Source organism: Aptenodytes forsteri, unplaced genomic scaffold (assembly GCF_000699145.1).
Source record: "Aptenodytes forsteri isolate BGI_AS27 unplaced genomic scaffold, ASM69914v1 Scaffold15, whole genome shotgun sequence".
Taxonomy (NCBI): Eukaryota; Metazoa; Chordata; class Aves; order Sphenisciformes; family Spheniscidae; genus Aptenodytes; species Aptenodytes forsteri.
In genome coordinates this window covers 16718050-16733086 of record NW_008795129.1, presented here as the reverse complement: position 1 = coordinate 16733086, position 15037 = coordinate 16718050, and the positions used below count along the sequence as shown (strand labels likewise).

The 15037-nt window shown below is 37.5% G+C and overlaps 1 protein-coding gene across 1 annotated transcript in view; it reads right to left on the bottom strand.

The window, feature by feature from the left end:
* The window catches only part of VTI1A (vesicle transport through interaction with t-SNAREs 1A), a 282249-nt gene extending 268726 nt beyond the window's left edge, over positions 1–13523 (bottom strand). The window contains exons 1-3 of the mRNA XM_009278083.1: positions 13517–13523; positions 12471–12529; positions 7488–7598 (exon numbers count right to left, since the gene is read on the bottom strand). Coding sequence (XP_009276358.1) covers positions 7488–7598; positions 12471–12529; positions 13517–13523 — 177 coding nt within the window. The remainder of the gene's footprint in view (positions 1–7487; positions 7599–12470; positions 12530–13516) is intronic.
* Positions 13524–15037: the final 1514 nt, after the last annotated feature.

The following is a 15037-nucleotide window of genomic DNA, read 5'->3' as shown; positions in this document are numbered from 1 at the left end:
AGGGGGGGGGGGGGGGGGGAGAGGAGGAGAAAGAAAGAAAAAAGGACTTGCTTTGCAAACAAACAGTGCCATCTAGTGTCATTCCCTGAACGAACAAATCAAGAAATCTGAAAAGGACTGTAATTAATCCTTCCAGTGTCAAACTGCTATCTTCTCCCTATTTTTTTGCTTTATCAGTAGCACATGTCTCTCCCTATTTTGCAGTCAAACACAAATTAGCCCTGCTCTAGCTGGAAAAAAAAGAAGAGTAATAACACGTTAAGGAACTTGAGGGTGCAGTTCTAGTCTGAAAAGTAAGCATCTTAAAATGATGGGTTTTTTTGCTCAGCTTGTCTGCTGTTTTTTCTTGAAATCTTTATGTTTCTAACTCATGATAGAAACCAAATCAAACTTCTACTTATACGAGTGCAGGTGAGCAATACAACAAAGAGAGAGTGAGATACGTTCTGTTCTGCTTTATTCGTCATCGCATCCCACACCTATGTTCCAACTGCAGAAGCTTTATTACTGCTGCTATCAAAAGCAGGACAATGACAGCTCGCTTCTTTTTGCATGACAGGTAGGAGAGTATCACTTGACTAAAATAAGAAACCACTGAGAAAGTGGGAAACAGTAAAGCCTTCCTCCTTCTGCCCCCCAAAAAACAGCATTCACCTTTTGTATATGAAGTCACTTTACTCACCAGCTGGCTATAAGTAATTTTGAGCAGACATTGCTTCTTCCACCATCTGCTAGGAAGACCAGCAAACAGATTTAATTCTACTACTTTGAGAAGTCGAGGTTTTAATGTAAAAACAAATTACATGGTAAATAGAGAAATGATAGTTCTCTACCTGGGAAAGGCTGATGAGGGCTGGCAGCCAGACATGTCTAAAGACTGCCAGGTGAGAAAGCATGTTTAGTGAAAAAGGCAGAGTTGATGTCATGCTGAATTTCTATTACATGCCTTAAAACATATTTTACAGAAGGATTTCATTCTGCCATAGACCACTTTTTAGCTTAATTTAATACAAAAACATTTTGTGTGTGAAGGGAGAAAGGCAAGAAAGAGGCATGAATGCTTACAGTGCACTGTATGAGTCAATATGCCTTACATTCATAGCCCCCAGCCAGACACAAGAATTATCAGACTCAACAAATCACTTCCTGAAAGCACCTTTATTTGTAATCACTCAGCCAAGTCTAGTGCTCCACAAACTGGTTTCTGTTAAAATCACGTGCATCATCTCCACAGTCACTGACTTGCTGAAGGACCAACAAACAGCATGCCACGAAACTCACCAGTCTTATCCCTACATGTTGACAGATGAGCAACATCTCTGCAGAGAGACACAGAGAATTTCCTATGAGTATCAAGGTGAAGTCGGTTGAGAGAAGAATCTAGTTAAGGAATTAATTTTATTGACATTAAAAATTTGCTGCTTGGTTGCCCTTACCCAGCATGTTATCTCCTCACACATTGTGTCACGAGATGCATCTTACTGGTCAAACATGGGAGGATTCTTTGCAAGCAATACCTACAGAATTATAAAACCCAGGAGGTAAGGTGTGCTTCACTGGTCTGGCCTCTCAGGAATCTCAGTTAAGACGATCATAACCCCTTAGGTTAATTACAAATTAAGCATGTTAACTTCCATCTTTCACACTTTCCTCTAAGGAAAAGCATGTCATCACTAGTAAATTCCATGGTGAAATAAATTTCCTTCCTTCTCTGTACTTCCACACAGATTTATAAAAAAATTCTTAAGATGTAAATAAATTAAGGTAAGTTTTCTACAGGGGATCTAAGTTATACTACCTCTTAATCTTTCATCAAAAACTCAGTTTAGGCCTTGAATGTTACAAAAAAAAACCAAACCAAAAAACATTCTTTCCTGTATCACTTTTTCCCCACTTAAAATAGCAGTATTATAAATAAAGTCATTGCAAAATGTCAAATGCCTCCACCTTCTTCCACCACAAACCCACCAAGGTGGGGACACAAGTAAAAAAAAACCTGAAGACAATGAGGAATTTTCCTCTCTAGAAAAGTAGTTGGCCTAATGTTCAGCAGCACCCAAGCAGACAAACATCGTGACAGAAGTTATTAGAAAAGGAACAGTGGAAAAAAAACAATGCCTCTGTACAGAGCAGTTTGAGTACAGTGTAGAAGACTGATTACTTATCTCAAGAAGGTGACAGTATCCATAAAAATGGCACAGTGAAGGAACTTTTGTTCACAAAATGCTTTCCAAAATTAGATTGTCAAAGTACATGGTCAGATATTTCAAATTCTTTCTTCTGAAACTTAATCAGTTCAGTCTCATGTGCATTAAAACAAATCCTCCACAGCCCTGTTCAAAAGAGCTGTACTGCGAAAACTAATCTGATTTCAAAAGTTTCAAATTTGTCAACAAGATCAGATTTTCACTCCAGGCACGCATGCCTGCCGGTGCAGGGAGCACATGCATACATAATGTGTACACATAGTGGACTCCCTGTTTTTATTAATGTTGTTGGGATACAACTATGAAGATACACACATCTGTCCCACACACAGTTTATGATTTTGTAACTATAAAGCAATAAGGCTTTGCTTTATAAATCAAAATAATCCAGCAGCAACAGCTGAGTCTCTAAACTTTTAGCTCAAACTGGAAAGATAGGGAAGACTCCGGCCATAAATATACAGGCCACTAACTTGTCATTTGACAAATGTCATTCATTAAGCTTATAGCCATATGAGTATTTGTCTGGGTAGGTGACTGAAACATGGCTGAAATATGACTGAAATAAGGGTAGCAATATTTGCAAAAAGCAGCCAGAATATAACAGACACAGCTGTAGCAGTTGTTCAGGTGAGCTTCTGGGCTCAGGTGGTATTTCAGAGTCACACAAAAGAGCTAACTTTATCAAATGCAATTCCATTGTTTATCTCCTTAAATGTTTTTAAAGCTTAACAGTAGTTGCCAACAATTACCTTAAACAGAACCTGTAGGAGGTATGAAATGTTAATATGTATCTTCACTACTGACTGAACTGAACTGAACTAATTTAACAATTTAAATGGCAAAAATGTTTAAATGTTTAGTCAAGTTGTGTACAATGTATCTGTCTATGTATCTGTGGCTTCTCCCCCTCTTTTTTTTTGCTTCTAAATTGAAGGTCAGAATAACCAAAATCAGTACCAATTCTGAGTCTTTAAAAGGAATGAATACTGTCTCTTGGATTGATAACAAATGCCACCTGTAAAATTTGCCTCTGTGCTGCAATGACAGAATAGGAACAGTTCCTATGCCTCCTCTTTTATTTGATGGCTATTTTTCTTGTTGAATACACCCATCCCACTTTCAGCACTGATTATGTAGTATTCATTCTTGTAATAAGAATATTACTGTGTAATATGGTCTTACTGGATTTTTGTATTTCCCCATCTATTTGAATGCCTCATACTTCAGCTGTAAGCTTTTCAGGAAAATGCCTGCCTTTTTTTTTTCTTTTTTATGGTGCCCTGACAGTGAGCCGGTCCGTGGAACCCTTGGGGTGAATACTAGTGCTAGCAGATAACCACACACAGTTTCACATGAACTGGGATAGATTCAGGTCAAAGTATTTTTATAAAATCTGGAAAGCCTTTTACCACTGCATATCCCCACTGTTTAAAGATCACTGGCTATTTTCAGTGATTTTAACTAAAAAATGTTTTATTTGAAAAAAAATAAACAATACCTATAGTCCATGTACTTAAAAGACAACAACAAAACAGAAGGCTTTTTTTGCATTCAGAACTTACTTCATGCAGGCAGTCACCATGGACATTCTACATCTGAAATAGTCGAAAACAAAATATTTACGAGCTTAAACCACATAATGGTGCATCGGTAGGTGCAGGAAAAAAACCTGCTCATAGGAAGATTGTTTTAAATTTCAGAAACTCTTTAGTAGGTGGTCCAAGACCTTAATCAACCCAGAAAGCACAAGTACCTGGTCTGCAACTCCACTTCGGGCCACAAGATAGAGCCATTACCACAATCTTTGTAACCCAGCAAGCCTGCTCCGTGCAGGAGCTCCAGAGCCCCTGCAGGTTTGGGACTACAGCTTTTGAGACCTAACAGGAATGAAACCCTGCTATAAACATGCTGTACTGGTACATACTATTGAAAATAAGATCATAAAACCAATATTTACATCTGCAAGTTAAACAAGACAACATAAGGTTTAACAGTTTTACTCTGTTTTGACATGTTTATCACACACAGTAAGGCAAGCCTGAAACTTAGCCTTTTGAGGTGTATACAGCTTTTTTGCACAGAAGTATCACTTTATGCTTGCCCTATTCTTGTATTTCTCCCCAGGCATCTGCTCCCCATGGAAGACTGCACAGCACTGAGGCAAGCATCAGAAACCACTGCTGCCTTAGGCTGAGGTGCAATACATGCTTTGTTAATTTTTCCCATCCATAGTCACAGTGCTTTGCTATCTGAGTACCTTTAATGACAAAACTGAGCTATTCTTTTTTTCATTCCCACTGTTCCTCTCCAAGAGGGAGCGCCAAGATGGAGGAAGATGGCTTTTTCTCCTCAGATATGATTTAATGCAATTAGTGGGTTACCAACTACCCGTGTGCAATACAGCACATGGGGTAGATGTCATTGCCTCCACACACGCCTCTGGACTGCAGAGCACCGATAACTAACTGCAGGCATGACTCAAGATAACAAGGCTTAGCAATGAGGGGAAATAAATCTTCTATTTGCAACTTGTTCCTATTTGATCAGAAAGTTAGAGACGAACAAGCCATGTTTGGACTAACTTTTCAAAGTACAGCTCAACTAAGCTCAAATCTGTATTTTTCAGAATATACTTCTGGCATAGTAAAGCACATAGGAAAAAAACACTACATACTCATTAAGATGCCACAGTATGTAGTAAATAATATCAAAGTGATGGTCCAGTGTTTTGTCATTTTTACACATATTGCCCAAGATCAAATAAACCCAGTAATTAGATATTACACGTCACAAACAAACCCTAATGCTGTCCATCCTTGTGGGCAGCCCACGTACTTCCCGTTTCCTTCTCCTAACTTTTAAATATGTTGCTGTGCTACTGTTTTCCATAACTGCTTGGGTGAGGCCAAATTTTCAAGATGCTTTAAGGCATGCAAAGAACCACAAGATCAAAACTCATGTTCATTATGATGAATATAAAAGAAAACTACCAGTCCCAGTTCTGCTTTCACTTCATGTTTGAAATACAGAACTTATTGAAAAAGACTATCTAGTGAGGTATATATTTTTTGCAATTCATTTCACAGAGATTATTTCTTTAAAATGAAACACACACTTCAAGATGATTGAGAAATGTCCTCTCCTCAGTGCACACGCTGCTTCACACAGGAAGAAAGGCCAAGCCAAATACATTGGGATCCAGCTGAGATTCCAACTCCATTTATAAAGAACAAATCTGTGTGCCTCTTGGAAAAGCCGAGAACTTTGAGCAGCAAACCTGTAAGCTGATCCTAACCTGAAATTGCCCAGTATCATTCCCAGTTAAGAATTTCCCTTCATCTATAAAAGTGAATTCATTTTAAAAGTACTTAGATCTGCTTTCCCTAAAGGCCTGCTAAAGTTCTTACATAAACTCTATATGCTTTGCTTACAGTCAAACAGGTCACAACTCATTCGGGACACTATTCAGGCAGAACACTCAAAACCACTTCCATTTCAGCAAATACTCTCAACTTCTTACCTTCAGCGGCCCTGCAGCTTATAGAGTCAAAATAACATTTCCTTTCCTTCCTCCTCTTCCCTCTTTGAACTCACAACTGAATCATTTTGTTATATAGTTTCCAACAAGTTGCTATTGACCAGAGAACAACCCAAAAAGATTCTCAAACCCTCACATACAAACTTAGAAAAATGTTAGTACTTAGAAACTGGAATTATGTAGGGAATTCAGTTGTAACAACACTATTTTCTATGTAACTGAGATTTTTCCAAGCATAGCTGTTGTTTTCTTTCAGTACTTTGCTCCATCCTTCACTCCACTTTTTTTCCTTGATCTTCTGCTGAATGCCACCCTTGGGTTTTGGGCTGTTGGTTTTTTCCCATTATTACGATCTATTCTTTCCTCTTTCTCATGTTGTTTTTGCTCCTTTGCTCCGAGCACAAACTTACATTCTTTCAGCCACGTAACTCGTAGTGCTCTGATGCATTTCTTCCACACATGCTCATTTCTCCTCTTCCATAAAGAGTGTCCAGTTCTGAACTCTCCCATTCCCCATTGCCTGGGAACATGGAAGTACCAATTCCCAGCTTCTGCCTACATAGAGAAATAGGCCAGCAACAAATATATTCTGAAAGCGAATTCTCCCACATCTGAGAAGATAAACAGCATTCACTACTGGTCCAGAAATTGCTCTCTCTTGGAAGCCACTGTTTAGCCAGCAGGGCCATACGCACATCCTACAGCGGAACAGCATGAGATTGTCTCAAAATTTTGATGTAAGTCTTTTTCTCCTAACATTCCTCAAACTTTACAAAATTGCAACCATCTTCTAACTAATACATTTTTGTGTGACTTCTCAACTTGGCAGAAGCACAGAAGAGTGACAGTCAGCTGGATTTCCTGGCTGCAGGTATAAACATTGACTCCCCTCCCCTGAAGGAATAAACTGCTGCCAGCAAACCGAGAAAATTCACAGTTCTCCAGTTATTTCTTTCTCCCTACCCTGGAGGAACTGAGCTGCTGCCAATTAACATAGCATTTTCCTACACTTAGCAATCCCTTTGAACTTTTTCCGGATTTTAAAGGAAACAGCTTTGTAATTTTGTAAATCTATTCAGTGCAAATCCTAGTCACAAGAAAGGACTGATAACTGTAGCAGAAGCCCCTAGACAAGGGAATCTTGTTATTTTGCATCCATTACTTCAAAAATATAGTATTTATAACTGATTTATACAAAAGCCAAGAATAATGTAAGTGTAATGGAAAAGAAATCACAGAGACTAAGAAATGAAGTGCACATGAGATAAACTACATTCAAAATTCCATGGATTGGAGATTACATTGCTTTTCATGTCACTCCCCACATTACTACAAGCTGTCTTAAATGAACCACTATTTTCCACTCAGACTATACTTACATTATAATTTAAGTATTAATTCTGATGTTCTATCTGTCATTCCTTGAGAAATAGGATTAAAAGCTGACTATTTCTCCTACAGCATGAACACTCACAATGTTTAATGGCACAGAAACAATTCAGATCCAGGTCAAAGGGACAGAAGGGTAGCAACTTGAATATTGGTATGAGACTGCTACAAAAAGAGAAACTTCTTTTCCCCAATTTGGTTTTCATCTGTCCATAAATACAGCAAGATACATGCAGAACTCATCTCTCACACTAGTCAAAAATACCCTCTCAAGTTGCCTGAATAACTGCATTATTATATTTAAAAAATTCTCATAGATGCCTTCTTTATGTAATATGTTAAAAACTCACGAAATCAGCTTCAAGTTTTCCCATTTCTTGTTTGTAGCTTCTCATTCGACTACTGTACATTCCTCGGCTTTGAGGTGGGATCTCTCGAACTTCAAGTTCCATCTGCTCAAGCTAGCAAGTAAAAATAAAGAAGAGACATGTAAATCAAAAGGGTAATTAAAGCAAGGATGAATCTACCTAAAATGTTCACAAATACTAAGAAATATTCCTTCTTTATCATGAAAAATGTTGTTTATTCTGCATTATATAAACAATTTATTGAAAATCTTTACACAGCCTTAAGTCAACAAACAAGTGACAAAATTAGTATTATTAACACTTAGAATGAAGGATTCCAGTCAAACATTTCTGGATTTCAATTCCAAATGTGGCAAATACATTTTATTACAAAAATATAGTAAAACTGAGGTTAAATAACTTCCTGCAAATTAGCATAGTTCAGAATAAAGCCTACCTCCATCTAGCTGTGTGGTTTTGGAAACCCTTCGCTGAAAAAGGTATTTTATTTGTTTTTATACACACACACACACACGTATGTGTGTGTATATATATACATGTATATGTATGTTATACGTGTGAACTGAGGTTAAATAACTTCCTGCAAATTAGCATAGTTCAGAATAAAGCCTACCTCCATCTAGCTGTGTGGTTTTGGAAACCCTTCGCTGAAAAAGGTATTTTATTTGTTTTTATACACACACACACACACGTATGTGTGTGTATATATATACATGTATATGTATGTATATACGTGTGTGTATATATATACATGTTTAAAGTTTTATTTACCACCAGCCTCTACGTTTAATAAAATAATTCTTGTTCTTTTAAATACTGCTTACTCGGCAGAATTACAAAGCCTGAAATGACTGCCTAAATCTACTTCCCAAATCTGTATGTAGGTATATTAAATAGCTGAATTTCAGGATTTAATGACAATACTATTCAAGAACTTGTGTACAGTCGAATGCATTAAAACATCAGAGATAGAAAAAGCTTTTGAAAGATATATTCTATTTATTCTTGCCACGTAGAATACTAGGGGGCCTGAAACGCAAGAATATGGGACAGAGGTACAGAAAATCAAAAGGAGTTATAAACCAGGGTTGAGCTGCCTGCTAATTACCTGCCCACTGGGTCATGGAGCCTCCACTACATAGTGCTGTCTGTTTGGAAATTCTATTTTGCACAGCTGAAGAATCCCTTACCTGCCTTTTAAAATCTTTCCAACTTACTCTCAAAAAGATAATGGAATACCCCTCCTTGGTTGCTGTAGGCACCTGAAACTATATTTACTCGCCTCCTACTGATCTCAGTTGAGCAATATGGCACTGGAACAGAAATGCCTTTCAGTTAGGGTCCCAAGCTACTGGTTACAGGTCTTCACAAGGGACAGCTACAGTTTATTCCTATGTAATTGCTTGCTTACACTTTGAAATTTCATCCTCATATCGTAAGAAAAGAATCTGAATTTAATCAGTGGAATTACCAGATACTCAAGAGTCATTCCGCCTGATCTATTCTGATTATACAAAATGATATTCAATAATAAACTGTAAAGCAGACTTTAATTAAATAGTCAGTAATGAATTGAAACATACAAAGCAATTCCTAATTCTACTCAGTTCTTTGGCTCAGGCTTAACTTTCCAAAGGGGTACCATAAATTAAACCGATAGCTGGAGTTAATGGCTTATTTCTTATCAATTTCATCTCAATATATTTGATCTCAAATGTTCTATAAACATAGAAAACATTCCTCTCATATATATATATAATTATATGTGCAAGGTCGGGATACTTTACTGAAGTCTCAATTCTTATCTATAATATAAAAATGAAACCATCTCCCAGTAAATACAAAATTTGCAGCAAGGATCAGACCACAGTCCATTAAATCCAAAATGTTCATTCTAAAGGGTCAGTATCAGAGAGTGTAAGGTCCAAGGAACAATGATAAAGCATGCCTATTTAGGCTGACCGACACTTAATGGCTTTTTTTGGTCATCATGAGATTAAATGGGTACATTTTGTGGCTGGGCTGATAAATTTCCATGCGAAGTCATGCAGAAGATAGCGGTCCAAGCAGGTGTGAACCTAATTTCATGCATCCTCACTTTCAGGCCTCACATTGTTGGTCATAAAATCATATTTTTATACACTAGCAAGAACAGAGCTAAATTCTACTAAAAGCTAAAAATAACCTGACACTTAAATCTCAAAACATCTGTAGAAGCTCAAGTTTTCTTCAAAAAACCTAAAAGCTCAAACTTCTGTTATTGCGTATGTTCAAACTTGCCACCACTCTAGTGAAGCTGAGCATTTTGGCACCTAACTCTTGCGCAAATTCATAAACCAGGCCGCATCCTTAAGGCTCCTCAGGTGTTTAACCTAGCAGGTTTGCTCCTAACAACACTCAGTACACTCCCAGCACCGAATACAGCATAAAGCAGAGCAACCAATGGTAATTCCATTCAAAAATACAACAAAGTAAGGTAGTGCTGCTGCTGCTGTCCATTGAGACTCCAAAATAAGTCTCCCCCTCCTGCAGAACTTTTCCACGTGGAAATTGCTCTGGAGAGTTGCTAGCATTTTATGAAACTTGTAGACTTTGCTATTTCATTCTGATTCTAAAGTCCTGGAACTAAAATAGAGAACTATATTAAAAAAAACCCAAGTGTCTAAATAAGAATAACCTAGCATTTGCAACACTAAATTTACATGCATTATTAAAAAGCCAAGTGTCTAGATAAGAATAACCCAGCACTTGCAACACAACAATTTTGTGATGTGTCCCTCATAAAACATAAAGGCAAATAATGCACAGACAGTTTTTTCTTCTTAAAAGCAGATTTCACTCAAAAATGCTAATTCCAGCTCTTCTAGCACATGCTAGATTTTACACTCAAAGAATTTCCCTAAGGTTATCACAACATTTTCCTTTCTTAAAAACCTGGTAAAAATAACATTCAGATACTCCACACAGGATGCAGAATGACAGGATTTCTCTCCAGAGATCTCTTACTCAGCAGCTCTGGCTTGAAAAGGCAGCCTGGGAGCCTGAAAAGTTTTGGTGTCAGTTCTGCACATAGATGAAATCACCAGTGATTTTACCCAAACAAAACAGACTGTTCTAAAACAATCAATGGTTAGTCAATGTAAATAAATTGTCTCTACAATAATATTTATAATACATGAGAGTGTTATTTCCTAGCCAAGAGGGAAATAAAACAAAATCAGCTAAACCCAGCTTTGACTACTCAAGACAATGAAGCAAACCAGTGTATGAAAACTATCAGTAGCAAGGAATTAGGTTTATTTTTATTTTCTACTGTAGCCTTTAGTTTAAAAGAGGATCTTTTTAATCAATTCTGTTAGTAGCAGGTTTGTTCAAATTGATTTTTAAACCTAAGCCTTGACATTAATCACAAACATGTTAGGTAATTGCTTAAAGCCAATAATTGAATTAAGCACCTGTCTAGCAGCATTAGCAACAAGATCTAAAACAAAAGCGTGAAAGAAAAGCCAGTACATTAAATGAAGATTATCATTAGGATAAAAGTACAGATACAGGCTTTACTTTTTAATCTTAGAATAAATACAAATTTAGATGATCTTCTTCCGACATAAGGAGAAAAGTAATGAGCCATTAACTCAATTTCTGCTCCTTCCAATCTTTGAGTAGAAAACCAAATTTGAATTATTTTTCATCAGACCACCCATCCTACAATTTCCCTGTACTGCTATGCTTTTTTGCCATGTCAAGTTGTAGAGAAAAGGAGATGAAAAACATTTCTGGATTTTTACTTACTTTCAGCTGTTTGAATATGAAAGTGCCCAAAAGGCCTTAATATATCTTCAGAACATCCTCATGAGATGGGACAGTAATTTTACCGTATTTCTCACTGAGAATACCAAATCAGAGAGGTTAGGCACCTTGCCATCCTCACAGGGTAAACCTGCAGTGGAGTCATCCCAAGATCTGGCTTTCCTGGATGCTATTCCAGTGCTCTGGTCTACAACACTAATTCAATTCTTAAACCAAAAGCACCACATTTGTCAACAAACACCCTAGAGACCTTTTTCTTCCTATGCCACTTTAAAAAGTGAATTTCAATATTACTGTTTAGTTAGTAACCAAATAATTGATTCAAGTTGCTCAATTATAAGAACTTTCAGGCTACAAGAACTAATTTCCTTTCCCTATCCTAACAGTCAAATTACATTTCTGACACTAGATAGACCAAACTCATTTGCAAGCAATAAACAAAAGCAATTTCAGGCAAGAAACTATTGGCTATGTGGGAAAAAGTCAATCTCAACTGTCACCAACACCTTTGCTCAGTTAGTCCACATCTACAAAACTTTACTTTTACGCTCCATCCAGATGGAGGACACAAGAGGCTGTAATGGGAACAAATTACAAAAAGGTCACAGTTGCTTAACATGTATTGCTTTCTTCTGTCAGTGCGGACCACTAACTAATGCTTGATTAACATATATACTCTTCTCGCATCAGTAATCCACACTACCATTGCCCCCTTGACCTCAAACAACTAAATATCTTTATGCCTCGCCTGCTAAAAGAGAAAAAAAGATCTACTGCTCTACAAGACAATCAGACAGATTAAATCAAGTAGATGCACAGGTCCTACAAGAAAAAAACAAACAGTCCAGGTGTGTAAATATTTAACTCAATTCCTAAAGTAAAAGACCTAATCCACAACTCAAAGCCTGTAGCAGCCTGTGATAACTTACAGCGATAATGCAAACCTTAAATCACTTAACACAAGATTAACAAAGGATGCATTCCTCTTGGGTATTTCATATCCTCAAATAAGAACTATTTAAAAAATATTATTTCATTTTCTAATATATTATTGTTAAATATTTTTAGGGCATCATGTGTGTTAAACGTTACCGCTAATGATCCTATTATTTTCTGTAGGAATTTGCAGTTAATATATGAAAAGCCAAAACATACCAGTTCCCTTGCTTCTTCGAGCTGTTTCTCAACATTTGCAACCATCTGCTTCTTGTCATCTGAAACAGAATTGTGAAAATACCAATATAATTGTGCTCTTGCCATGAAAGAAAAATATACTTTTTCAAAAGCTTATATGTACCAGTTAAAACTGACTCAAGAGATTTATTCTGTGTGACATCATCATGCACTGTGATACCCACATTAGTAATAAAAAAAAAAAAAAAGATTGGAGAATCCTTGAAGTCTTCTGCTTTGTTATGCAGCATTTGCTAGTTAGGAAAGCAGTTACAGCTGCTTCAGGTGTAGGAGTTATGCCTCAGCAGGCACTTGCTGGGTGCGTACAAATGCATGAGAAGGCACCTACTTAGGCCAAACGGAAAAAAAATTATGGCTTAAGAACAAAGGCTTATTCTACTTATTCGCAAAATATGAGATGCACAAAACCAGGCATCCCACTTGGTTCAGAATCCAGGTACTGAAGAAAAATTAGGTTTCTATTCCCCTGCTCCTATGCTGGGTCTAGAACCCTGCTTCTTCTGCTTCAACAGAAACAAAATGAAATGCCATGGGAACTACAAGAATACCACTGTCTTCTAGTAGCAGTAAAAACATAAATTAATAAAATACGAAAATTTAAAAAAATTAAAATCAGTTATAAGCTATATGTAGTAATAATCATCTGCCAGGTTCCCCAACAGGTCTATATCCCAGCTATAGAGAGCATGTCTAACTTTTGACCTGCCTCTAACCATCCATTCTCAGGCAGAGAATCCAATATGAACTGAGATTCAGTGTCACATCTGCCAAATATTCCAATTGCTTGACCACTTGGTTTGTTACAGCACAAAAGGGGACTTTCTGAGGAATATTCAGTCACTGTATAATAAAAAGTCTCCACATTGCCTAACTACCATGGGCATTCAAGGGCTGTAATACTGCCATTTGCACCACCTCATGCCCCTCTCATGGCCACATCTTCCATCCTTCTGACTGTAAATCCACACATTGTCTCAATGAAGTTAACAACAAGACTCTGAACATACAACCCATTACGTCACGGTTCGTTTGAAACCAGGAGCATCGTGAGACATCTGTGCTGGTGGTTTGCCTGATGAAGCACATAAAAAGTGAACTGCACAAAAGTATCTCCAGTCATTGCTTCCCAGAGATCATGATGGATAAGTCTATGTTGCCACAAGAGACTTTATTGTGTATCTTTACACTTCACGGTTTTCTTTCTTAGCCTGAATTCCTTTGCTTCTCTTCCACATGATCTCTTTGTACCCTAGAATTGACACATTAAAGACTAAAAGGGACTATCTGATGATCCCCTTTGATCCTCTGCATGCCACAAGCCACTGAATTTCAAGAGGAACCCCCTTTATTAAATATATATAATTTAGCTTCTCACAGGCTGAAATGCTTTATTTTTAAGCAAACTTAGTGCCATAGGCAGGAATCAGGGCATGCTGAGGTAGCAACCAAAAACAGAATTTCTGCCATATAAAGTAAAACGTGCCCTTAAAACAACCTTCCTTAAAAGCAACAGAACCACTTCTGAAAGGACTACATTGCTACAGAGGTTTTGGTGAAGCATCCCCAGCATAAGGATGTCGTGTTTCAGCCGAGCCACCCCACTACTGTTCCACAGTACTCTATATTACATTTGCATGGGCCTATCCATCTGTCTTCTCATTTACCTAAGATACTCTACGCTCACATTTAAGGACACATGAACATCATGGTCTGTCCTTCTTCAGTTACATACATTGGAGCTCTGCCTGCAGAGAGGATCAGGTTCAGGATCATCTTTCCACCTTTAAGGTAATGCAGAGATCTTTGCAAATAACCAGCTATGCAAGGACTAGAAAAGCTGTCTTCTGAGGCTACAACAGTATGTCTGGCAAAACATAGCTAGAATAAAATCTTGAAGAACACTGAAGTCCTCTGAGTAAAGGGAACTCTGCCAGCGACACAAGTGAGAAGGAGGCACTTGAATCCCCCCACAAATTAGAAGTTAGAGCTCACCTCTAAATCCTCCCAAACAGAGTTTCCCTTCTTATCCTTGAGAGGCCCAGAATTTCATCAAGTAATCCTCTCTACAAAGCTAAAGCCATGGAAAAACAGCACCCTTCTTACAAATCTGGAATTCACACTGCCACGTCTGGCTGATTCTACTACAGCAGATGTAGGAAATGCTCATTTCTGTGCAGCACTTTTAGTTCTCTGCTAGCAATGTCTTTCTTTAATTCCCCACCAGGTTCTCATGATGGCACCCAAGCCAGAAAATGTAATGGTTAGTGATTTATCTTCCTAACATAACTAAACCCAAAAGAAAAGAGAATCTGCCACTTGTTTGCCCACACATTTCAATTCTCCTACCCACCATCTCAGAACACCTCTGTTCTTTCATTTGGAAGCGGGCAAGATAATGATGGGTGAAAGGAAAAACAATGTAAGATGTAAAACACACAATACCATTTATTGAAGCTGAAATAAAATTAAAAAATAAAGTAGCAGAAAATAAATGTACTATAGCAATTTCAGTATTTCCCTGAGTTTTA